At 42.3% G+C, this 25,636-nt stretch overlaps 1 protein-coding gene across 1 annotated transcript in view; it reads left to right on the forward strand.

Annotated features, from left to right (window-relative positions):
• Positions 1–404: 404 nt before the first annotated feature.
• Positions 405–25,636, forward strand: part of MAP6 (microtubule associated protein 6) — a 77,104-nt gene continuing 51,872 nt past the window's right edge. Inside the window, exons 1-2 of the mRNA XM_069469234.1 lie at positions 405–1,139; positions 1,284–1,465. Of these exons, the coding sequence (XP_069325335.1) occupies positions 405–1,139; positions 1,284–1,465 (917 nt within the window). The remainder of the gene's footprint in view (positions 1,140–1,283; positions 1,466–25,636) is intronic.

The following is a 25,636-nucleotide window of genomic DNA, read 5'->3' on the forward strand; positions in this document are numbered from 1 at the left end:
GTCCGGCTCCTCCTCTGCGCCATGGCTTAAGCCTGCGGCCACCTCCCCTCGCCTCTCCTCGCTTGGCCGGGGTCTGCGCGCCACCGCAGCCGCAGGGAGGGGCGCGTCCCAGACAGCCTCGCCAGGGACTCGGGGACGCCGTGCCTCTCGCCCTTCGGCGTCCGCTGCAGACTGCGCTCCCGGGCTGCCGATAGCCGGTAATCGAGGGACCTTTCAGACTATCCTAGCGATAGCTCTCCCAGGTGCTCTCCGAGAGAGGAGGGCGAAGTAGCTCAGGCTATCGGTGGTGGGAGAACACGGTGGGAACCGCACTGGGCGGTCGGGGTCGGAGGCTGAAGGAAGATTAGAGACTTGCTTTAGAACCACAGAAAGAAAGAGGCAGGGCCGGCTTTGCAGCCAGCACCATGGCGTGGCCGTGCATCACACGGGCCTGCTGCATCGCCCGCTTCTGGAACCAGTTGGACAAGGCAGACATCGCCGTGCCGCTGGTTTTCACCAAGTACTCAGAGGCCACCGAGCACCCTGGCGCCCCGCCGCAGCCACAGCCACAGCCGCCGCAACAGCAGCAGGCGCAGCCGGCTCTCGCGCCCCCCTCGGCGCGCGCGGTTGCCATAGAGACGCAGCCGGCCCAAGGCGAGTTGGATGCAGTTGCCCGGGCAACAGGGCCAGCGCCCGGGCCTGGCGGCGAACGCGAGGCGGCGGCCCCTGGCCGGAGTGGGCCGGGCCCGGGCCTGGTCTCCGGCTCCACCTCCGGCGCGGGCCCCGCGGACTCGGTGATGCGGCAGGACTACCGCGCCTGGAAGGTGCAGCGGCCCGAGCCCAGCTGCCGGCCGCGCAGCGAGTACCAGCCCTCCGACGCGCCCTTCGAGCGCGAGACCCAGTACCAGAAGGATTTCCGTGCCTGGCCACTGCCGCGCCGCGGGGACCACCCGTGGATCCCCAAGCCCGTGCAGATTCCAGCGTCCTCCCAGGCTTCGGCGCCTATTTTCAGCGCTCCCAGGCGCCGGCCGCAGAGCCAGGAGCGCTGGCCGGTGCAGGCCGCGGCTGAGGCCCCGGAGCAGGAGGCGGCCCCTGGCGGAGCAGGGGGCCTGGCAGCCGGAAAGGCGTCTGGTGGGGATGAGCGCGACACACGCAGGAAGGTCGGACCCGCCTGGATGGTGCGACGCGCCGAGGGGCTGGGGCACGAGCAGACGCCGCTGCCTGAGGCCCAGGCCCAGGTCGGAGCTGGTGGTCTGGCGGCTGGAAAGGCGTCTGGCGGAGACGAGCGCGACACACGTAGGAAGGTCGGACCCGCCTGGATGGTGCGTCGCGCTGAGGGGCTGGGGCACGAGCAGACGCCGCTGCCCTCGGCCCAGGCCCAGGTCCAGGCCACGGGCCCCGAGGGTAGCAAGGGGCGCGCGGCGGCGGACGCCCTCAACCGGCAAATCCGAGAGGTGGCGGCGAGTGCGGTGAGCAGCTCCTACAGGTGAGACGCGCCGAAGCTCCCGCGACGGGACCAGTCACCCGTACCCTCTCCTGCGGCCTGCCCAGGGCTCATTCTCCCCAGCGCAGGCCTCACATTCTGCCTCCCGTTCAGTTCCAGACCACACCCTCTCCCCAGCCGCATCCCGGGCAACCTCCCATCGCAGACTTCTCTTCTGCCCGGACCTATGTGAAAGCCGTATTATCCATCCAGCCTGCCCAGCCCTTTGACTTTACCACTTTAACCACCTTTCCCCATCACTGCCCCACCTCAGATCCCTGCCTGCCCAGCAAAGACTCTTTGCAATTTCCACCCAGGCTGTGCTTCCATCCTGCCCCACCCGACGCTGCATTCGGGGATGCTGCCCCTCGTTGGCTCAGCTGTCACCTGGCCACCTTGGTGCCTTCCAACAGGTCCTCATCCTTCTAGAAGAATTCTTTCCAAGTGACCTCTCCCCCTCCTCCCCAGCCCTCTTCACTTGGCCTTTCATTCTTTGCCCCTCGCTTAGTCCCTGGGAATGCCCAAGCACCACCACCTTTTCTAGATTACCTGAAGAATCCTTACAAATCATCCCCTGCTTCCACTGGGGCTTTGAAGTCATTTTCCTTGTGCTTTTTACTAGCTGTGACACATTGGGCAAGTTTCTTAACCTTTTTGAGCCTCAAATTCTTATCTGAAGATGTAACTGATAATAGATATCTCTTAGGATTATTCACTCATTTATTGATTTAATATTAAATATTCAACATATTTTTGAGTAGCTACTATAATATATGCCAAGCACTGTGCTAGACATCGTGAGCATTAAATGAGCTGATTCCGGAGAACAGTTCATGCTGGCACGTAGTAGTAATCAGTATGTCTCAGTTCCATTCCTACCTTCTACAGGATGTTTCATTATTCTGATTTCCACTTTCTACATGCCTCCAGCCTTCTTCCCATTGAGGCATCTCCTCTCTCTCTCCTTTCCTTCACGTTCTCCAGATGTGCTTTTCATTCTCTTGCCACAAAGAGCTCTCTCTCTAGTACATTCAATTCCTTGTAAATGAATGCCTTTAAGCATGGAAATCTATCTATTGCTCTCTCTTTCCTTCCGTTTTCCCTCAGCTGCAGCCTTGCCTTTCCAGTCTGTTTTCTTGCCCTTCATCATCCAATATATATTTCTGAATGTTTAGCTGGCTGTCAATCCTGCCCTTATGTTTCAATCAATAGCACGTAGCTAGTGGTTCACAGTTGACTTGGAACGTGTAACATTGGGTTTTGAGTCTCTAGGGAAGAAGATGTGTGTGATTAGTAATTGAGCTAGAGGTGTTCAAAATGTGGTTTATGGGCTCCTCCATCAATGCCACAGCCAGCCACTTGCCTCCTTCCTGCAGGAGGGTGTGGTGGTGGGGGAGGAATGCAGAGTTAGTGTCCTTGGCCAAGATCCTGTACGCAGCTTCATGTCAGACTAATGTGCTTTTCCAGTGAACATGACAAGCACTCCCTCATATGCTGAGGAAGGACTGGCATATGCGGACATCTTCTCTTGTTAAGACAAAATCTGCCTCCCAGCCCAGCATGTCCCATCTTCCTGAATTCCATTTCCTGCTTGGCATCTCTCTCTTGGTTTATTGCTATCACAACCACACTGGCCCCCTCAGGAGCACACTACTTCCTTTTAAAGGTCTGTGTCAAGCAAGGACACGTATCCCTTTCCTTGGATAGCCACAGAGAGGTGGAATTTTCACCATATTTTTATGCTGCTACCAAAGGAGGATCAAAAGAAAAGCAGAAGCAAACAAGCAAGAGGCATAAAAAACAAGATGTAGTTTTCTGGTTCTTATTTACAAGGCCCTACTTCATTTCGTGATCTTTCCCTGAGAACCCTAAGATGGCCCAACATCACAGGTTTCTGGCCTGGCCTGTTTATCTTCCTACTCCTATTCTATCACCTTCTGGCAGATGGAACCTTATCATCCACCAAGCAGGAGCTATCTCTTCTCACCTCCATATAGTCAATGCCAATCAAGAGGGATTTCAGATTCTTAAACCTCTTTTCGTGATCCTATTCCGTTTATGTTTCCAAGTTGACAGGACTTGCTTTGTTCAGGGATGATTGGCCAGATAGTCAAAGAATGACCACATCTTTCAGATATAACTCACATTTTGGGTTGATATAAAAACACCTTAACTATTCAGTAAGCATGTCATGCTTCACACTTTGAATTACACACATACTGGAAATGATTGGATCAGGTGGGAGAGTGCTATGCTTTCACAGCTGAAGAAAATGATTATTTTTAGCAACTAGCAGAATTCTATCAATCTGCCCCCCAAAAATCTTTGAACACCTACAAAAAATTTTTTAATTCAGGTCAATGTAATTATACCTAGGACTTTGGGGCCAGCAGTGCTATTTTGCATATAATCAGAAGAGTTTTGAACATTAAGATAATGAGTGTTGCTAAGAAACATCAATTTCTTTAATGGACAATTTAAGTGTATGACAAATTTGATGTGAAATTTAACATTATTTTTTGTTCCAGAAAAAGAAATTAACTAATAATAAGGCAATGTACTTTGGGTGAAAGTAGATATGAAGAAATAAGATGTTCAATAAGTTAAATATACTGTAGGCCAGGCATAGTGGCCCATGCCTGTAATCCTAGCACTCTGGGAGTCCAAGGCAGGAGGTTGCTTGTGGTCAGGAGTTCAAAGCAGTCTGAGCAAGAGTGAGACCCTGTCTCTACTAAAAATAGAAAGAAATTAGCTGGACAACTAAAAATATATAGAAAAAAATTAGCTGGACAACTAAAAATATATAGAAAAAAATTAGCTGGGCGTGGTGGCACATGCCTGTAGTCCCAGCTACTCAGGAGGCTGAGGCAGAAGGATTGCTTGAGCCCAGGAGTTTGAGGTTGCTGTGAGCTAGGCTGACACCATGGTACTCTAGCCTGGGCAACAAAGTGAGACTCTATCTCAGGGGGCGGGGGGGGGGGGAAACACTGTAAAGAAAAAATGCTTGACAATTATAGCCTTATTTAGAACATTGATTTTCCTTCCCCATTGTCTCACATTCTTTTCCTTGCTATGATTCTGGATATTTCCTGAATTTAAGTATGCTCCATGTCCACTGTAGATGAGCGTTATATCACCTTAGAAGCCAGGATGGGCTCCATTTCAATGATAATTTACCAACCTTTTTCTTCTGCCACGCTACATAAATCATGGCATGTTTATACCATAGTGACTGGTTCATCTCATGGGCTTTACAAATTGACATCTGTCACATGACATCAAAATGAGCAATTTCCTTACGGAAAGACACATATCCATCAGGTTAATACATTGGTATGTAATGTAAAATATATTAATACATTCAGCATTCAGAATCCTATACATGCTAATTGATTTTCCCCCTACAATATACATAAGATATCCTTTGACACTATGGCTTTGAGAAAACTTACCTATTCAACAGTTCATCTGTGGCTGGGTGCGGTGGCTCACTCCTGTTATCCTAGCACTCTGGGAGGCCGAGGTGGGAGGATCTCTTCAGGCCAAGAGTTCTCAACCAACCTGAGCAAGAGTGAGAAGCCCCTGTCTCTACAAAAAATAGAAAAATTAGCTGGGTGTGGTGGTGCACACCTGTAGTCCCAGCTACTCAGGAGGCTGAGGCAGGAGGATCGCTTGAGCCCAGGAGTTTGAGAGTTTGAGGTTGCAGTGAGCTATGGTGATGCCATTGCATTCTAGCTGGGTCCGACAGAGTGAGACATTGTCTCAAAACAAACAAACAAACAAACAAACAAAAAAACAGTTCATCTAATTCATAATCTGTTCATACTAGCCTGGGGTTTTTGCATTCAAGTAGTATCGGAGGTATCTTTAGAATTATTCACAATCATGAGGTTGATTAATTTTTAATACATTCATCTTACATAGATGATATTATAAAATTGAGAAGCATATCTTTATTTCCATTTTTAATGTTAAGGATGAATTGCACTGGGAAACCATTTGTGACTTTAGATCTGGCGTTCTCAATTAGAAAATAGATGAGTCATAAGGAGGGGATTAAAATTCCTCTGCCAGTCAACCCCATTGCCCTGGCCATCAGATTATAGGGATAGATAGGGTAGCAGGTGTTCCCTATAGAAATGCTAATGAGAAGCTTTTCCTAGAAGAAATCAGGTGAGGCACCAGAGGGTAGAATTAATAAACCAGAGGTAAAATACTTGAAAAATGAGAGCAATAACAAGGAAGTTAGAAAGAAATGGAACCTCTAATATCTGCCCTACAGCCTTGTGTGAAGGTCAGAGGAAAGGTCCTTCCGACTTAGCTTATGCTGTGCAGAATTGTCCTGTGCTCCAACTGCCCATTTTCCTAGTTTCCTCCTGGGTAAGTCCCACTAATACGTCAAATCTAACCTCAGACACTGAATCTAGAGTAATGCCTTCCTTGGTTCTGCCATTCAGAATTAATTTTTCTTCTATTCCCTTTTTACTTTCTGAACTCTTATCATTTTCTGCTTCATTATAAAATACTTTTGTCCATATCTACCCCCACCACCATATTATGCACACAAGAAGGGATGTATTTTGTTTATTTCTGTACCTCTCACAGCCTAACATTGTGCCTAGGCGCCATATAGATTTGTTGAACTCAATGGAATTTTTAGGGCTTAGGGAAATTAAAAATTTACCTACATGTTGATTCATTCAGTTTCATTTATTTGAATTTATTTCAGAAAATGACCACCAAGCCCCTGCTATGTACCAGAGAGGGCACTAAAGATACCAAAAGAATAAGTTATAATCCTGATATAAGGAAATTCCTTACAGGATTAAGTCCGCATCTTATTAGGTAAGCACTAGAAGTAAATGGTCACATGGAAAAGGGCAGCAAACTTTATAGACCTGACTCTGGATGCACTTTCACCTAGGGCAGTCGTCCACAACCTTGGCTGTGCTTTGGAATCACTGGTGAGCTTTAAAAAGGTGGGTGTATAGGTGCCTTGGCCCAGAAAATCTGATTTAATTAGTCTGGATGTAGCCTGGGCATCTGAATTTTTAAAGCTATCTCAGGTGATTCTGATATGCAACTCAGGTTATGACCCACTTCCATAAGGCCGGTTCTCAAAATTTAGTACACAAAGAAATCACCTGGAAAGCTTTCCAAAATGCAGGTTCCTGGGGCACATCCTCAGACATGTTGATATAGTAGGTTTAAAATGGAGCCTAAAAAAATCTATTTTTCAACAAGCACTCTAGATAACTTTGATGCAGATGAATGCTGGCTTTACTTGGGAAAAAAATACTTGGGGAGATTTGCCATCTTTAAGGTATTGAGTTTCCCCATACACAAACATAGTAAAGCTTGCCATTTATTTAAGTCTTGTGTTTTTTACTTATATGTTGTAATTTTCTCCACAAAATTACATGCATATAGTTTAAAGTTTTATTTCTATATTTAAGTCTTTAATAACCTAACTGGATTTTATCTTTATGTATGGAATGAGGTAGGGATTACATTTCCCCCCTATATGGAGAATCATTTTAAAAATTTAACTTTTTTTAAAAGTTTAACTTTTCTCTACTAATTTATGATATCTCCTCTATCAAATAAGGGTCACAAATCCTTAGATATTATTTCTGGGCTCTCTGTTCTATTCCATTAGTCTGAGCTAATGCCATACTATCTTATTAATATTTTCTTTTTTTCTAAGCTATTATTAATATATTTTATAATTATTATTCCTATTGTAAAGAGTTTATTTTATTACATTATCTAACTTATTATTGCTTATATGCATTAATTTTTATGTGTTAATCTTGTATTCAGGAACCTTACCATACTCCCCAATTAATTTTATCTGTAGACTCTCTTGGATTGTTTGTGGAGATAATGTATGTTTTTAGCAAATAGCAAGTTAGTGTCTTCGTTTCCAATATTTACATATCTCTTTTTCTCTGTGTTTCTGTATTGATTAGGACATTTGGTCTAGTTTTGAACATTAGGTGATAACAGACGTCTTTGTTTTGGGACATGGGAATGTTTCTAAATGTTTTATCATTAAATATGAGGTTTGGTTTATGTTTTTATGAAATCAGATTAAGAAACTTCTCTTTATCCTAATTTGCTAGTAGTTTCTAAAAATGAAGATGGGTGTTGAATTTTACTGAGTGCTTTTTCTGCGTCAACCAAGATGATCATATGGTTTTCCTTTCCTTTTTTATCTGTTGACAGAATTTTTTTCTGATATTGAACCATTTTTGTATTCCTGGGATAAACCTTGCTTAGATAAAAATATATTTTATTATGCTTAATTTGGTTTGCTATTTTTATTTGAAATATTTGCATATATATTCATAAATTAAATTGGTCTATAATTTTTCCTTTTATATATTGGTCTTCTATAATATTGGGATCAAGGTTATACCTATAAAATTAGATAAGTAGATTCCCCCCTTTTTTTAGTTGCTTGAAACAATTTATATAAGAAGAACTTCTCCTTAAATATCTGATAAGATTCTCTTGTAAAACTTTCTGGACCTGATGTGTTTTTTATGGATTTTTCTTTTTGCTACCAATTTGATGTCTTAGTGTTTCATTTATTCCAATTTTAGATTTCTTATTGAGCCAATTTTATTTTTTCTGGAAATTTTATATTTCTTCTAACTTTGTAATTTATTGACAAAATCAATCATATCATTATCTTGTGAATTTAAAAATAATCTCTACTTATCTGTAGTTATAGCCCCTTTTTCATACCTAATATTAATTTATGCCTTCTCTAGTTTTTCAGAATTTGTCTTGTTGAGGCATGTTTTGTTTTTTAGTCTTTTCAAAGCATAAAATTTTGATTTTGTTGAGCATCTTTTTTCAGTCAATTTTACTCTTATTTTTACTATTCCCTTTCTTTTTATGCTCTGAGAGGTAGGCATAGGTCAGGTTAGCCTTGCATCCCTAGCTAAGGGGTTTGGATTTGCTCCTATAGACAATTATGTCACTGAAGGAATCTAAGCAAGGGAGCAACATAATTTGATAAAGCTCCCACTGGCTGAGTGACTTGGGGGAATTAGCGAAAGAGGAGCCAGTCAGGAGGCTCTTGAAATAATTCAGAGAGAATGGCAAAGCGTTAACTGTGACTGTGGGACTGGGGATTTATAACATAGTATAGGTACAAAGCAACTGATGTAATTGACCAATTGAGATGCAAGGAAGACGATATGATCCAGGATGACTCTTGGGTTTCTGGTTTGGATACCTGGTAATGGTGCTAGTCACCAGAACAGGGAATTTAGAGGAGAAAAAGTCAGAAGTGGAAGCTGAATTTACTTTTTAGGATATAGAATTTGAGTTGTTTATGTGATATATGACAAGAGCTGTTCAAGGGTTTCAGTTGAGTAAATGGATCTGAAACTTGGGGAGAGGTCTGGGCTATAAATATAGAATTGTAAACAATCAGCTTGTGTGTGTTATTAAAGCCATGGGAAGAAGTGAAATCATCCCTGGAGAGGGAGTAGAGAAAATTAACTATCAGAAGATGAAGCCCTAGGGTATACAAGTATTTGGGGTACTGTCAGCAGAAGGGACATCCATGAAAAAGTTGTTGTGTCTATTTGGAAATTTTTACTGAAGACTACTGTAAGCAAGGCATTTTGTTAGATTGTTGATTGACCTGATGCAGTTAAAGATACCTTTCAGAGATACAATGTTGACTGAGACTAACCCACAAAGAAGATAAGATACATGCAATTAATTCTTGGTTGCTTTCCTAGGGAAAAATTGCATCTAATGCATATATGAACTTTAAAACAAAAGTCAAGCCAGTGATAGTTCTAAATCTGCACTCACTAAGAATCATTCAATGTCCCATATACAAAACTAAAATAATCCAGCAAATGTTCATTAGGATTAAGGGGCCATCTCTATAATGCAGCTTTGGATTTACAAATTGTGTCAACTGTATTAATGTAGACAGGTGCTAATTCTGTGCTGAATGAAGATAACTTCAAGATGGGCCAGAACCAGCAACTAAAAACTCTCTAGTTTCACCATTAGAAATAATAATAGTAGCTAATTGAGTGCCTACTATGCCTGGCAGAAGGCCAGAAACCTTAGGTACATTTCCTTCCTTACAGTAGCCCTGAAGGAACCATGCTGTTACTCCCATGTCAGCACTTAGGACCCACAGGCCTCTTATATGCTGTTAGGTTTTAAGACCATTGAAAGAAGACTTTGTCTACACTAGTCTTTCCGTACACTCGGCACTTCCTCCATCTCATATTAACATGTGCTGTCTCAACTCGGTTTCAATCCAGTAAACATTTATTTGTAGCTACTATATATCAGGCCCTGAACTAAATCCTGGGATGACAAAGTTGTCCTTGCTCTTGGGATGTTTATTAGGCAGAGACAAATGTGCTGAAGAGTTATAGGTGGCCTGATAAAAAGTCTGTGCAGGGCACAGTGGAGCGCAGAAAAGAGAGGGGTTAAGTCTGCATGATTTGAGGGTTGTTGGGAAAGGGTTCAGTAGAGAGGGTAACCAGTAGGCTGAGTCTTGAAAGATGAGTGGGCATCAAATGTAGAATGGATCAATTTGAGTAAAAATACAGGCAGAGAAACCATAGGCAGTTGTATGCAGGCAGAACTTGGAGGTATCATTGCATGAGGATAGAATGGTGAGGGGCAGACCAGGGAAGTAGGCTGGGGCCAGCATAGAGGAGAATCAGGATTAGGTTTTAGATTTTGGCAGCAGCGGGAAGAATGGATGGCGGGGGGGCAGTGGGATTAGGCTGGGAGCACAGAGTCCAGGGAGGAAACTATGGTCTAGGTGAGAGATGATGAATACCTCCAGCAAGGGAAGAATGTAAACAGACGCTGATGATATAGAATAAAACAATGTAGTGGCTAACTGAAAGTAGGCAGAAAGGCAGAGGGAAGAGTCTAGGCTCTTTCCCAGGTTTCATGCTTTGCATGTCTGGGGGAACAGTGGTATCCTTCATGAGCTAGATAGCACAGTTTTGGACAAATTAAGCTGGAGGTGTCTTTGGAAGATCTACGTGGAGATGTTCAGTATAAAATGAAAATGGAAACGCACACTGCTGGTAAGGGTGTAAATTGGTATGATCATTTTATAAAATAATATTATTGATTTAGATTAAACACATGTTTACCCTATGGCCCAATAATTCCATTCTTGAGTATCTACCAGAAATGAGTGCAGAAGACTTGTACAGGAATGTTTACAACAGCATTATTAATAATAACTAAAAACTAAAATATCCCCCATGTCCATCAACAACAGGATACGTAAATTGTGGTGTATTCATACACCAGAATATTACATAGCAGGGTGTGGAAGGCAGAATAATGCCCCGCCTTAAAGATGTCCAAATCCTAATTCCAGGAACCTGTGAACATGTTATCTTACATGGCAAAAGAGACTTTGCAGATATCATTAAGTTATGAATCTTGAGATGGGAGAGTAGCCTGGATTACCCAGGTGGGCCCAATGTAATCACAAAGTCCTTATAAGAGCAGGAGGAAGACAGAAGAGTCAATGTCAGAGTGATGCAGTGTGGTAAGACTGGGCTGGCTCTGAAGATGGAAGGGCAAACGCACCTAGGAATGCAGGCAGCCTCTAAGAAGCTGGGACAGGCAAGGAAATGGATTCTCCCAAAGAGCCTCCAGCGAGACCCACCCTAGACTTCTGAATTACAGAACTGTAAGATAATAAACTTGTGTGCCATTCAGTTTGTAGTAATTTGTTACAGTAGCTATAGGAGATTGATACACAGGGTTTCTCAATTATTGACATTTTGGACCAGATAATTCTTTGTTGTGGGGGGCTGTCCTGTGCATTGTAGGATATTTGGCAGCATCCCTGGCATCTACCCATTCCATGCCCCATGGAGTAGTGTGTCCCATCCCTCCCTGCCCTGAATTGTAGCAATCAAAAATGTCTCTGGACATTGCCTAAAGCCCCTGGTCAGGGAACAAAATTGCTCCCAGTTGGGAGTCACTGTTATATAGCAATGAAAAAGAACAAATCACTGTGACACTCAATGATATGAATATTTCTCACAGATACAATGAGTGAAAGAAACCGGACACAAGTGCACTTACTGCATGATTTCGTTTACACGAAGTTCAAAAACAGGCAAAGTAATTGATGATGTTGGAAGTTAGAATAGTGGTGACCCTGGGGTGCTGGGTAATTGGCTTAGAAGGAGCTCAAGGGAATCTTCTGAGGTGTTAGAAATGTTACATAACTTCCTATGAGTGGTGGTTACGTGGGTTTATACATGACAACAATAGAGACGCATGGGCTTTATTCTATGTATGTTATACTTCAACAAAAAATAAAAAACAAAATACAAGCGAGCTAAATGTAGATGTAGTTTGATGCTCAGGAGAAAAGACAGAACAGAGAGAAAGATCTGGACATCAAGCTGCTGGTGGGAATTGAGCTCGTAGGTGTTAGGTTGGGTGGGGGATAACGAGGGTGGGAAGAAAAGAATGTTGAGGCCAGAGCCCAGAAAGTAGCACGGACGTCTCAGGAACGGACAGGCTGATGGTGTCTGTGCTTGTCTCTCCCACTCGAAAGCAAGAGTGAGCGCACAGGCCCCGCCATGGTCTCAGCCTCTCACCTCCCCTGCATCTGGCCTTGTACATTACACACAGGAGCTGCCCTGCATGTGTGTTAAATGAGTACTCCTCACCACCCCTCCTTTGTCCTAGCCTAGTCCACTGTCAATGTGTATTGGTTTTCAAACTGAATGAAGAGGCTTTTGCAGGACCCAGCCTGGTGTAACATCTTTTGGTGAGAAAATTGTGCCCAAGCCTCAAGCCACAAAACCCACTGCAAGTGCTTCCCTGAAACACTGTTCCATTGTGGTCACCAGCCATTTTGTACAACGACTTCAAAAAGTTAGCCCACATTGTGGCATATCCTAGAGTGCATGGTGCATTTTTATAAGCCTCCTGGCCCTTAAGGATTGTTCACTATCGAATCGTAATAGTTAGGCAAAAGGTAGACAATCGCAGGATGTTAAAGAGCTGAATGTTAGGGAGAACAGAGACATAATTGAGTTCCAACCTCATCTGCTGAGCATTTACTCTGTGCCAAGTGCTTTAACGTAGCTTTTTATATAGACTTTGTAATGACCTTTTAAGGTAAACATATTTATCTTTAAAGATGAAGAATAGAGTTAGGGAGGCTGGGGACTGAGGTCACATAACCAGTCAGTGGCTGAGCTGGCTTGGGGATCTGGTTCTCCTTGTTCCAGCCCACAGCTGTGTCTTGCTTATGCAGCTCAGGCAGACCCCTGGCACGTCCCCTCATATTCACCCAGCCCAACATGCCATTCTTGGGAGGGCTGCTGCCAACCTCTACCTTTCTGCTGCCTTCCTGGCCCCCACCCTCCTAAGCCCATGCCATCCTCCTCCAGCAAGCTTGTTTCTGCAGTGAGGGAGGCAGGGTGTGAGTGGTCTTACCAATCCTTGTCCTAAGCTCTCCACGGAGTCCCTTTCCCTCCAAGGCAAGGCCCAGGCGCCTTGGCCTGCAGTCAAGGCCTTTCAGGATCTGACCTATCTGGTCCTTCCAGCCTTTTTGCCCACTGCCCCCTGCACACACCTGATGCTTTTTCTGGGGGGTTCTCAAATCACAGCCTGAACTGGGCTCTCACAAGCCCCACACATAATTACTGCTGGATTTTGCTCATAATTGTCCCTCCTTCCCTTCTCCCATCTTTCTAAATCCTTCCTATCCTCAGAGCTTTTAGTCCATTGAGAAAGAGGCTTATACTATAAAAGCAGGGAATTAGGTTGGATTTATTTGATTCTAATTCCATAATAATAATGCAGTGGGCCTAAATTATTTTTATTCCATGTTCAGACAGCATCTTAAAAGCATGCAAAGGCTGGGACGATGGAATATGAGGATTGCAGGTGAAGAACACATGATCCCTGCTTGCAGGAGATTGCCATCTTAGGAGGAAGATAATATAGATGCAAGTACTGTGCCTAAAGTACCAGGCAGGCCCTGGTGAGGGTTAAAATCAGGGGCCAGAGTTCCCCAGGGACACAGCAGGGGCCGGGTAATGCTGCTGGAAGGTCGGTGGAGGGTGGCTGTATGAGTACTGGGAGGTGTCCTGGTGTCCTGTAAAGAACTCAGTGACCATTAAGATCTGGTTTGAATCACTCCTCTTTTTTTTTTTTTTTTTGAGACAGAGTCTCACTCTGTTGCCTGGGCTAGAGTGAGTGCTGTGGCGTCAGCCTAGCTCACAGCAACCTCAAACTCCTGGACTCAAGCAATCCTACTGCCTCAGCCTCCCGAGTAGCTGAGACTACAGGCATGTGCCACCATGCCCGGCTAATTTTTCTATATGTATTTTAGCTGTCCATATAATTTCTTTCTATTTTTAGTAGAGACGGGGTCTCGCTCTTGCTCAGGCTGGTCTCGAACTCCTGAGCTCAAACAATCCACCCGCCTTGGCCTCCCAGAGTGCTAGGATTACAGGCGTGAGCCACCGCGCCCGGCCTGAATCACTCCTCTTTAACTTAAAATCTGTGTAATCTTGGGAAAGCTTTGATTTCTCTCATCAATAAGGTGGAGATAATTTCTGTGCTTACTAAAGTGATGAAGATGGAGGGAGGTAATGCTTGTACACAGTGCATGCTCATTACAGCAAGTGCGGGCCACATATATTATTATGATTGAAATAACGGAGTAGAGTAGGTTACCCATGAAAGTTTTTCATTTATTTATTCAGGAAGCATTGATCGCATCTTGTATGAGGCACTACGTTAGGACCTGGGGGTAGAGAGATGGATTACACATAGCTAAAGGAGCTCCTGGTCTAGTGAGAGAAAAGCATATTAAAAATTACAGTAGTAGAGTGAGTATAATAATAGAAAGATGCACAGGGTATTGAGGGGCTGTGGAGGAAAGGGTCTGACTCTGAGTCACAGACCACTTCCTGGAGGGAGTGTACCTGCGCACTGTGTCGAAAGCATAGGAGTTAGTTCCGTTGGGAAGGAAAAAGATTAGGAACTATGTATTCCTTTCTAGAGGTCTGTAACAATGAGATAAGAATGCAGAAGGCCATTTAAAAGCACAATATTTAATTATAATCCCTGCTCCCCTCAGGTGTCTGGCTTTATCTGGGTCCTCGGTTTCAAGTTCTGCTTATACGTATTAACTAAATGATTTGGAGAAAGTTGCTTAACCTCTCTTCTCTGATTTTGTTTCCTAACTGGTAAAATAGAATCACTAATATGTACCTTTCAAGGTTGTTGAAAGACTTAACATTCCATTAAGTCTGTTACTCTCTTACCTGTTTTATTTGTCGTTGTACCCTCACCATCTAGCTTCGTGAGTGGTATTTAATAGATGCTTCATAGATATTCATTGAAAAAATGAATAAAAGGTGTATGTATGGTGCTTAGCATAGTGCCTGGCCTATAGGAAGCTTTTAATAAATGGCAACTATCTTCATCATTGTCTCTAGTGGGCTGAGTACTCCTTGGCAAATATAAAGAGATCCTTTTGCCCTTCTGTTTGTACACATTCTGAATTTCTGGGAAAAGAACCATTAAATGCTCAGATCAGAGATTTTTCTATGAGTATTCTTTAGTCCAGCAAGCATCTGTGAGTCACCATGTTATAATCTATCTGTGCAAATCTGAATTGTATGGAGAGGCCCAGCTTTTGCCATTGTATATGCACAAAAACATTGCATGCATAAAACAGAAACTATAAAATTAGAATCTTAATGAAAGCAATTAGAAAATAACAAGTTTAAATTTGCTTTGAAAATGAATTCAGAGATGTTTCTGTGCTTACTAATGTGATGTTTTCTAATTTTTACCAAAGTTTGGATTTTGGGTGGCACCTAGGTGCCGTCAGTCAGAGGATGGGTTAATTGCGAACAAACTCAGGATAGAATTTTCCCCCTTGGACTTCCCAGCCAAGTATCTGTGCCTCTCTGACAGCATTATGCCAGCATCTCCTCAAATCTCAGGGAACCCAAGGACTCCCTCCAAGGATTTGGTATATTTCACATGATTTTTCAGGGATACACAAGAAAGTCCTTTTAGCCTGATATCCTTATAGGTAAAGCCTGGGTGGGCCTTGTTTTTTGTTTGTTTTTGTTTGTTTGTTGTTTTTTTTTTGGCGGGGGAGAAAAAAATCTCACTCTGCTGCCTGGGCTAGGATGCAATGGCATCATCGAAGCTCACTGCAACCTCAGACTCCTGGGCTCAGTGATCCTCCTGCCTCAGCCTCCCTAGTAACTGGGACTACAGGCGGGCGCTACCAAGCCCGGCTAATTTTTCTTTTCTCCTCTCCTCTCCTCTCCTCTCCTCTCCTCTCCTTTCCTCTCCTCTCCTCCTCTCTCCTCTTTTCTTTCTCTCTTTCTCTCTTTCTTTCTTTCTTTCTTTCTTTTTTGTAGAGACGGGGTCTCACTTGCTCAGGCTGGTGTCAAACCCCTGTCCTCAAGCCATCCTCCCACCATAGCCTCCCAAAGTTCTAGAATAATAGTTGTGAGCCGCCATGCCCGGCGGTCTTGTCCTTTTATCCCTTTCCCACAGAAGAGAGTTCAACCAAATGTTTGAAGAATGATTCTCAGCAAGTGAATAGGCCCACTGCAATTCTTCTCAGAGCTTCCTAATGACCAAATCTCCCTTGTGGATTTAGTGAGCCACTGGATTAAATATGCAGTTCACTTGTAGCTGCTTTGTTACTGTTAATAAGAGAGAAAAAAAGAAATGAATATGCAGTTTACATGCTGAGATTCTGCTTCAAGGGCATAGGGAGAGAGAAAATGAGGAGTCATGGATGTAATATAGGAGTGGGAGAGAAGAGTAAGAGGAGGATAAGAAGCAGGAATGGCAGTGGGAGTATTTCTGCCCATGTGCAGCCCTGTGTCCAGCAGCCTGATGACTCGAGACGATAGCAGTGTCAAGGTTTCTAAGGATTCATTTGCAGCATTTTTCTAAAAAAAAAAAAAAAAATACTAATTGTAGTATGTGTGTCAGTATACAATCCTTTTACCACAGTTTTGCTGTACAGAGGACACTTCTTGCTGAGGTTGGGCAAATACGTAAGTCACCGGTAGAAATAAAAGCCAGAAGTCAGTTTAGTGTTTAGATCACCCTTCCCACAGGAGTCAGGCCAGCTTTTCCCTGTTTATTTCTTCATTTCCTGTTAGTGCAGCAGTTATTCATCCATTCCACAGACACTTGTCAGTCTCCTGCTGTAGATATGTAACTTCCTGCCCAGGAGACACTTGCAGTCTAGGAGGGAAGACAACCATGGATGTGAACCCCTAACTACGGCAAAGTGAATTATGTTTTATAGGACGTCACATGCTTTTTGAGCAGAGGAACATTATCAGTTCTGACTCGAAAAATCAGAGACTTGGAAAAGGAGGGAGCATCTGAGCTGGACCTAGAAGGACCAGTCTGATTTCAGTAGGCAAAACAATCAGGCAGGCGGGGAGGTGGCGCGTACCAGCGGGAGGGACAGCTGGGGCATGGAGAGCTAGATGTACACAAGGGGACTACAGATATCCAGCTATGACACGTGCTCCAAGCACAGGAGTGATGCGGCAGGAGATGAGTTAGTCTAGACCAGTGGTTGGCAAACTTCCTGTAAAGGAACAGATGGTAAATATTCTAGGCTTTGCAGGCCAAGATGCAAAATTAAGGTTGTGATGTAGTTACTTATATAACAAGAGAGAAAACAAATTTTCCCCAAAATTTTCATTGCTGAAATTCAAAATATAATAATAATAATTGAATATAATCTTTTATAATACAGGTCTGCTAATGAAAAAAATGTTTTTAGGGTAGTAACATTTGCTGAATCAGGGTTCAAAGTTAGTGTTCCCTTTCATCAAAGTAATTGCAAACATTCATCTACAAAAAGCATTCTTAGCTCACAGCTGCACAAAACAGGTAGAGTTGGGTACAGCTCATGAGCCATAATTTGCCAATCTCTGACCTATGTAACTGAGGACAGAATGCGGTGCTGCCAAGTTTCAGACTCTGTTTAAGTAGCAAATATCCAGCTAAATGGCGTGCACGAGAATACTTGGTTTGACTGTGCCTTCCTAAGCACATCAGTTATTCTTCGAAAGTAACATAGTCTTTCTCTTGTTTCCTTACAACTGAAAAGCAACAGAGAGCTGATGTACATGTAAGAGTCTCTTTGTCTTAATATATAATAGATAACCAATGAATCTCTCATAGCAACCAAGAATACAAGGTACGAAGAGTCACCATTGTGAAATACTATTAGTCTCTGGCTGCTATGACCAGTTTGTGTGGGGTTCCCCTGGGAGGTGAAACAAGGATTTTTAAAAAATAGACAAGAAATAAGTGATATTGAAAGGTATACAAGGAGATAATCAACATGCCTAAGATCTAGCCCCCAAAAATAGCACAGAAGAGAGCTCTACCTTGAGAATCCCTGATCCAGCATTTCTCCAGAGTTGGCCAAAGGCAGGCTGTGAATTGGAGAGAGGCTTGGTGATTCTAACCGCTAAAAATCTAACATAACAACACCATTCTCTGGGAGCCTTTTAGCACATCATAATAATCCTAATCCAAACTGCATTTGTGAGAAGGTAATTCTTTGTAAGCCCTTGGTAGAGTGTATGAGTCATTCTTTAATTCAATTCATATTTGTTGAGCTCTTCCTATGAATAAGACACTGAGCTAGGCTCTGGGGATGTGACTGTGAGGTCCAAGGTTTGGGACATCCTGATTTACTCTGTGTCGGCTCCCACTTCAATAATAGGGACAAATATGATGATGAAGATGATGCTTGTGGTGGTGGCGGGGGGTGGGGGGGAGAGGATGTAGCAGCAGAAGCATGAATGCTTTTAAAATAAGAAAGGTCTTTAGGGCCAGGGGTTGGTGATGGAGGGGGAAGTGTTCTGAAGGAAAAGTGAGGAACACAAGGGTAATTATTAGTAGTAATCATAGCTACTGGTCTGATAGCCATGGTGCAGTGGACCAATCAATCAGAAAACCTTAACTCAAATTCCAGCCTTTCCATTTACTATTTGTGTGACCTTGATAAAGTTATTTCAGGTCTCTGAGCCTCAATTTCTTCCTCCAGAAAACACGGCAATATTATATATGTCGTAAGTCATAGGATGCGAGCATGTTTTGTAAACTGTTAGGTCCTTGCAGCTGTAATTTCTAAATACTAATACTCAGAAGTGTGCATGAAATCAGAACACACATCAGTCTAAACTCCTAGAGAGCAGTCACTCAGGGAATAGGCTCTGAACTAAGTTCTTGGATTATAGCCATGAACAAGACCAATGACACAGTTCATCATGGAATGAACAGTATAATGATAGATAAGGTGTTAAGCATGCAATCAATAACTAATGATTAAATACAGCTGTGATAAATTCTTGGTGGGGGAAGTACAAGGTGCTATCAGAGCATTCAGTGGGAGCTGACGGGCTAACTTAGACCAGGGGTTGGAGCAGTCATCTGAGGAGCAGAGCCTGAGGGTTGACGATGAGGGTTGGTGCTGGCTCTGCCTCCTGTGCACCCTGGACAAGCCTCTCCTTTTACCTGCTTCATTTTCCTTATCTGTCACGGGGGTTGGCCCAATCCCCTCTAAAGTCCTTCTTAGTGCTAAAGACCTTGGTGCATGATGCCAAAGCATGGTCTCATTCTGAAGTAGAGGACACAGGGTGGAGGGGGGAGCATGACCGTCATTTGAAAATCTGATGACAATGAAAAGGGAGCTCATGGCCAAGATCCGATTTCATCCACTCGATACTGCTCTCATTCCCTTCTAAATATCTGAGGGCACCTTGTCCAAGAAATCTTCAAAGCGTTTTCTATTTTCTTTTTTTTTAAGAACTTTAAAAGATACACTACAAAGAACAGTAAAACATAACATATTCTCACTGTTCAGAATTTTAAATATTAACATTTTATCATATTTTCCTCCAGTGTTTTTTTCCAGCATTTTTTGTATTAAAAATTTTTTTTCAGATAAAGTTATTTTTTGCCCACTAGACTTGGACCCATTCTGCTTCTCTCCTCACCTCCTGGGAGGTCACCACTGTTACAACTTGGGTGTATTTACCTCTATAGCCATAACTATGTAAGGCATTGCTCTATGTGTGTTTTCTCACAAGGCATTCTATACTGTGTATCATTCCGTCACTTTATTTTTTTCACTAAACATTATATACCTTGAAAAAATACAAACACATATACATAAATACCCAGACATATACAAATCATTCTTTGTAATGTCCATATAATCTGCCATTATATGACTATATCACATACTACTTATTTCTCTATTTGTATTTTGGTTTTCCTAATGTGTTACTATCACAAATAATGCTTCAGTGAATGTCCTTATACATGTCTCTCTGTGAATATGTTAAAGGGTAAGAAGTGAAATTGTTGGGTGTTGGATTATACACATTTTACTAAATATTGGAAAATTGCTCTTTTTACTGGCTGGACCCATTTATGCTTCAGCTAATATTGTATAAAAAGTACACTTTTCGGCCGGGCGCGGTGGCTCACGCCTGTAATCCTAGCACTCTGGGAGGCCGAGGTGGGCGGATCGTTTGAGCTCAGGAGTTCGAGACCAGCCTGAGCAAGAGCGAGACCCCATCTCTACTAAAAAAAAAAATAGAAAGAAATTATATGGACAGCTAAAAATATATATAGAAAAAATTAGCCGGGCATGGTGGTGCATGCCTGTAGTCCCAGCTACTCAGGAGGCTGAGGCAGGAGGATCGCTTGAGCTCAGGAGTTTGAGGTTGCTGTGAGCTAGGCTGATGCCACGGCACTCACTCTAGCCTGGGCAACAGAGTGAGACTCTGTCTCAAAAAAAAAAAAAAAAAAAGTACACTTTTCTTATAATGTCAGATTTTTTAAATGTTGCCAATTTCATAGTGTGGAAATGTGTTGTTTAATTCATATTTCCCTGATTTTCAGTGATATTAAGAAACTTCCCGTGTGTTTATGACAATTTGCATTTCCCCTTCTGTGAGTTGCATATTCATACTCTATGCCCATTATCTTATTAGGGTGTTATCTTTGTCTTTTTTATCTATATTGATTCTTTTTATGTGGCTTATCTTTACTTTAACCTTTGTTTACAGTGTCTTCTGTCATGCAGAATTTTTGCATTTTAATGTATTCAGTGTGGTTAGTCCTTGACTTTATGGTTTGCTTTTTATTCTTAATTTAAGAAATACTTCACTATCCCAAAGTGGTAAAGGTACTACTTTCTTCTGATAGTTTTAAGGTTTATTTTTCACATTTAGATTTGCAATACATCTGGAATTTATTTTTTGTGTATAGTGTGAGAGAGGATACAATTTCATGTTCTTCTATGTAAAAAGGCAATTATCACAAACCCATTATTTATTTGATTGTCATTCTTTTTCCTTTGATTTAAAATGTTCCCTCTATCATATAGCAAGTTCCCTCATTTGTGTGGGTAGGTTTCTGGGTTCCCTATGTTGTTGCATTGATCCGTTTGTCTATTCCTAAACAAATGCCATGCTTACCTATTTGTTATAGCCTTATAATATGTTTAGGTTTTTAACAGGGCAGGTCTTCCTTTTGGTTGTTCTTTTTCAGAATCGTCTTAGTCTTTTTCAGACATTTATCCTTTCTTATTTATTTTGGGCTTAGTTTTCAAGTACTACCAAAAATACTATTTAGATTTTGATTGGACTTGGGTTGAATTTATAGATTAATCTGAGGATTAACATCTCTATAATACTGAGTCTTTCTATGCATAAACAGGATATGTCATTCCATTTATTCAGATCTTCTTTTATATCCTTCAAAAAGGTCTTTTTTTTGAGACAGAGTCTCACTCTGTTGCCCAGACTAGAGTGCTGTGGTGTCAGCCTAGCTCACAGCAACCTCAAACTCCTGGGCTCAAGCGCTTCTCCTGCCTCAGCCTCCCGAGTAGCTGGGACTACAGGCATGCACCACCATGCCCGGCTAATTTTATATATATATATATATATTTTTAGTTGTCCATATAATTTCTTTCTATTTTTAGTAGAGACGGTGTCTCGCTCTTGCTCAGGCTGGTCTCGAACTCCCAAGCTCAAACGATCTGCCCGCCTCAGCCTCCCAGAGTGCTAGGATTACATATCCTTATTTTTTAATCTGTACACCTGACAAATTAATCAAGCTCTACTTCTGTCAGCTTACATATTCTTGTTGTCTTATGTTTTAGCTCATCTTTGTTTTATAAGTCCTCAATTTAAAAAACAATTAGTAATAAAATTTTTATACCCAACGCTTATTTAAACTTGCCCCCATATTTACTAATATTTTGCTCACCAGTGTTTCTTGAATCCCACTCCTGCGTTCTGAAAGTGTGTCCTTTGTCTGAAGTATCTTTATCTCATCCTCGTGCTTTAGAGACAGTTTAGCTGAGGGAAGAATTCTAGGTAGACAGTAGCACTTTGAATATATCATTCCATCGTATGCTGGCCACTGGTTTTGCCTACGCGAAATCTACTGTCACTCTAATAGTCATTCCTTCCTACATAATCTTTCCTCCTTATTTTTCATATATCTTATCTCTTTGTGCTTCATTCTGGGTAATTATGTCAATCTATCACCAATTTTCTCAAATGTGATATTACTTCATTCACTGAGTTTTTCGTTTCTATGATGTTTCATTTCTAGAAAGAAGTTCTATTTGATTTTTTTCAAATATTTATATTCTTTTTTCATTGTGTCCTATTGTTTCATTATGATTTCTTTTTCTTTTGTAAGTCTTCAAACATTTTAAACACATTTATATTTATTTTACAGTCTCTTTTAGGTCATGATATCATCTCAAGTTCTTTGGATGCTAATCCTTATGGCAGATCATTTTCTTGTATGGCTTTAAGTTTTTATTGTGGATTGTAAAAATGACCCTCTGGAGCAACTGTGCTTTAGTTCCTGAGAGGTGTCTCAGGGTTTCACTGGTTCATTTTTACCTTAATTCCTCAGCTTGGAAACTCTGTACTCTGCGGGTACTGCACATAGGGATTCCACACCCTTGTGTGACTCTCACTTAGGGTACAGATGGATTGTGGCAGATCCCCTCCCCCTCCCGCACCCAGATCCCTAACCAGAAAGGGGCATCCTTATACTTCCCTGAGCCAGCAACTCTCTTACACAGTGGGGCAGCCTTTGTGGCCCTGCTTTATGCAGGAATTTCAGTTCCCCCTTTCCAACCTGCAGAAGGCCGGATCTGCTCTCTGTGCCTTGCCAGTAGAGCTGATCTGTGGTCCAGCGTGCCCGGTCTGCAGCAATGGAGTCAGGTCCCAGGCTTCCTGCTCTGACTCAGGAGTGCCTTTGCTTCTGGCAACTGAAGATTCTCTTTCTTTCTTTTGAGCTCCCCTCTGAATGTAAAAAAATATTTTTATTTTATTTTACTGTAATTTATGCAGTATTTCTACAAATTTTTACAGGGAGCTTAGCTTGGTCAAATTTTCTTTCTTAGATTTTCTAGGTAAATGATCATATTATCTGAAAATAATGACAATGTTGTCTCTGCCTTTGCAATCTTTCTTCCTCTTATTTCTTCAATTTTATCTTACATCACTGTCTAGGAATACCAATAAAACATTGCAAAGCTTTTGCCATAGACTATTGTAGTGGATGAGGAAAAATAATATAGTGGTAAACTTTGGTATTAGGCACATCTGGATTGAACCCAGGCTCTGTGACTTAACACCTCTGGTTTTGTGCAGGTTGCTAACTTTTTAAATCTAGTTTTCTCATTTATGAAATGGAGATAACAATGGTATTTACCTTGAAAAATTATTTTTAGGATCAAATGAATTACTATATAAGACACTTGGTGTAGTACCTGATGCATAATAAAAGTACCATAAATATTAGCTATTAGCAGTAGTAGTTGTTGTGGTAGTAGAAATAATGGTAACAGCTTTGTATACATTATATCTAGTCTTCACGACTCTGTTAGATAGGTACTGTTATCTGAGGCTCAAAGAGGCTGAATACCTTGCCCAGTGTCACACAGCTAATAACTGAAGGCATGATTCACACCCTTCAATGGGTCCTCTGAAGCCTGTCTTCCCTCCCTAGATCATGCTGACCCTTTATGGTAGTGAGTTGTACACTATTGCAAAATCAGGCCCTGGGAGGAGTATTTGCCAAGGCCCTCGGTCGGAAAGTGGAGGACAGGGGTCTTGGAAGCAATGCTCAGCACTCCCAGAGCAGGCTGGGAGAAAAGCTTGGGACAAGACAGAATTCTGCCCTGTCTCAAGCCTGGAGAAGGACCTTGAATGAAAAATAAGTTTATAACCATGTACCTCTAAGAATTATTGTTTCCTAAGGTGTTGAAAATACAAACTGGTATATACAGAATCAGAAGCTGCCTAGGAGGGGGGCTGCTTTTCAAATCATTCATCCATCCATTCATTCATTCACTGAGGCCTAGAGCTGGACTACTGGAGTTCTAATCCTGGCTCTCCTCCTTAACCTTGGACAAACTTTAACTTCTCTGGCCTCACATTCCTCATCCGTAAAGTGAGAACAATCCTAACGAGAATAATCCTAACGGCACCTACCTCACACCTACCTCACGGGGTGGGGATTAAATGACCTAACGCATGTAAAGCACTTAGAAAGTACCTGGCACGTGCCACATACTCAGGAAATGTCAGCATTTATTATTATTACTTTGTTGGTATACAGTCAAGGGCTTTCTCTGAGCTCCACTTTTGGGACTGCCAGGATAGACTTGGGAGATATATGGGAATTGGTGTGGAGGAACAGAAGCGGCAAGTTCTTTCAATTGTGGGTGTCAGGGAAGACTTCACAGAAGAAGTGAGGTTTACCTTCCACACTTACTAAGATCCTCCTCTTTGCCAAGCTCCTTACTAATCACTGCGGTTATGAAGCTAGAAAGTCCAGGGTCCCTGCTGTCAAGGAACCTTCATTCTGGATGAAGAAACAAATATATAAATCAGGGACTTAGAGTGCAGGCTCATAAACATACAAAACAAGCAAGATTGGCTGCTGTAAAACACAAAGGCGGGACATCTGCAGTGGTGTGTGGGCAAATATTTAGCAGCCAGCTATCCAAGAAAAAAAATATATGCATAATAATAAATTTTATGGATATATGTGAACACACAATTTACAAATAATAATGAAATACACAGTATTCTCTATGTTAAATTCCAAACACCCATAACTTCAATGTGACTTTCTATTTCTTGCAAAGTTCACCATCAGTTTTTATATTTCTTTTTTTTTTTTTTTTTGTTGAGACAGAGTCTCACTTTGTTGCCCAGGCTAGAGTGAGTGCCGTGGCGTCAGCCTAGCTCACAGCAACCTCAGACTCCTCGGCTTAAGCGATCCTACTGCCTCAGCCTCCCGAGTAGCTGGGACTACAGGCATGTGCCACTATGCCCGGCTAATTTTTTCTATATAGATTTTTTTAGTTGTCCATATAATGTCTTTCTATTTTTAGTAGAGACGGGGTCTCGCTCAGGCTGGTCTCGAACTCCTGACCTTGAGCAATCCACCCGCCTCGGCCTCCCAGAGTGCTAGGATTACAGGCGTGAGCCACCGCGCCCGGCCCAGTTTTTATATTTCTATTGCCAACAATAGTATCACAAAATAGACTACAATGACAAACAGTGAAGAAGAGGGTATTCTCTTTGTCATCTTGCTCCTGTGGCCAAGACCAGAGAGCATGAAATGAATATGGACTGATAGTTTTGTGCCTATTAAGGAGAAGGTGAAAGAGATGAATGAAGATGAATGAAGACATGTGCCATAACTTTACTCATTAGTCAATGTTGTGGGCTTCTTTGTTCAATCAAATAATAGTTTCGAATACTGAAGAAATAGTTCCTCAATTTTTTATGCTATTCACAATGTAACAGCTACAGATGCAACCCGTTTTTAAGCTTAATCTGCATTATTAACATTTACTCCATCACTTTCTTAAATCCAGACAATCAGCAAAATGATAACCGTAGTGTTATTCTGTAGCATTTACTGATTTCCGTGGTGTCGGTGCTCCCAGCATGATCAATTTCAGTCTGCCGACAGGCTCGCTGACCACAGCGCCGGAAAGATGGGAAGAGCTGCGCAGCAGCACATCGTTAGGTGGCATTTTCACCCCAG

This window comes from Eulemur rufifrons, chromosome 6, assembly GCF_041146395.1.
Source record: "Eulemur rufifrons isolate Redbay chromosome 6, OSU_ERuf_1, whole genome shotgun sequence".
Lineage (NCBI taxonomy): Eukaryota > Metazoa > Chordata > Mammalia > Primates > Lemuridae > Eulemur > Eulemur rufifrons.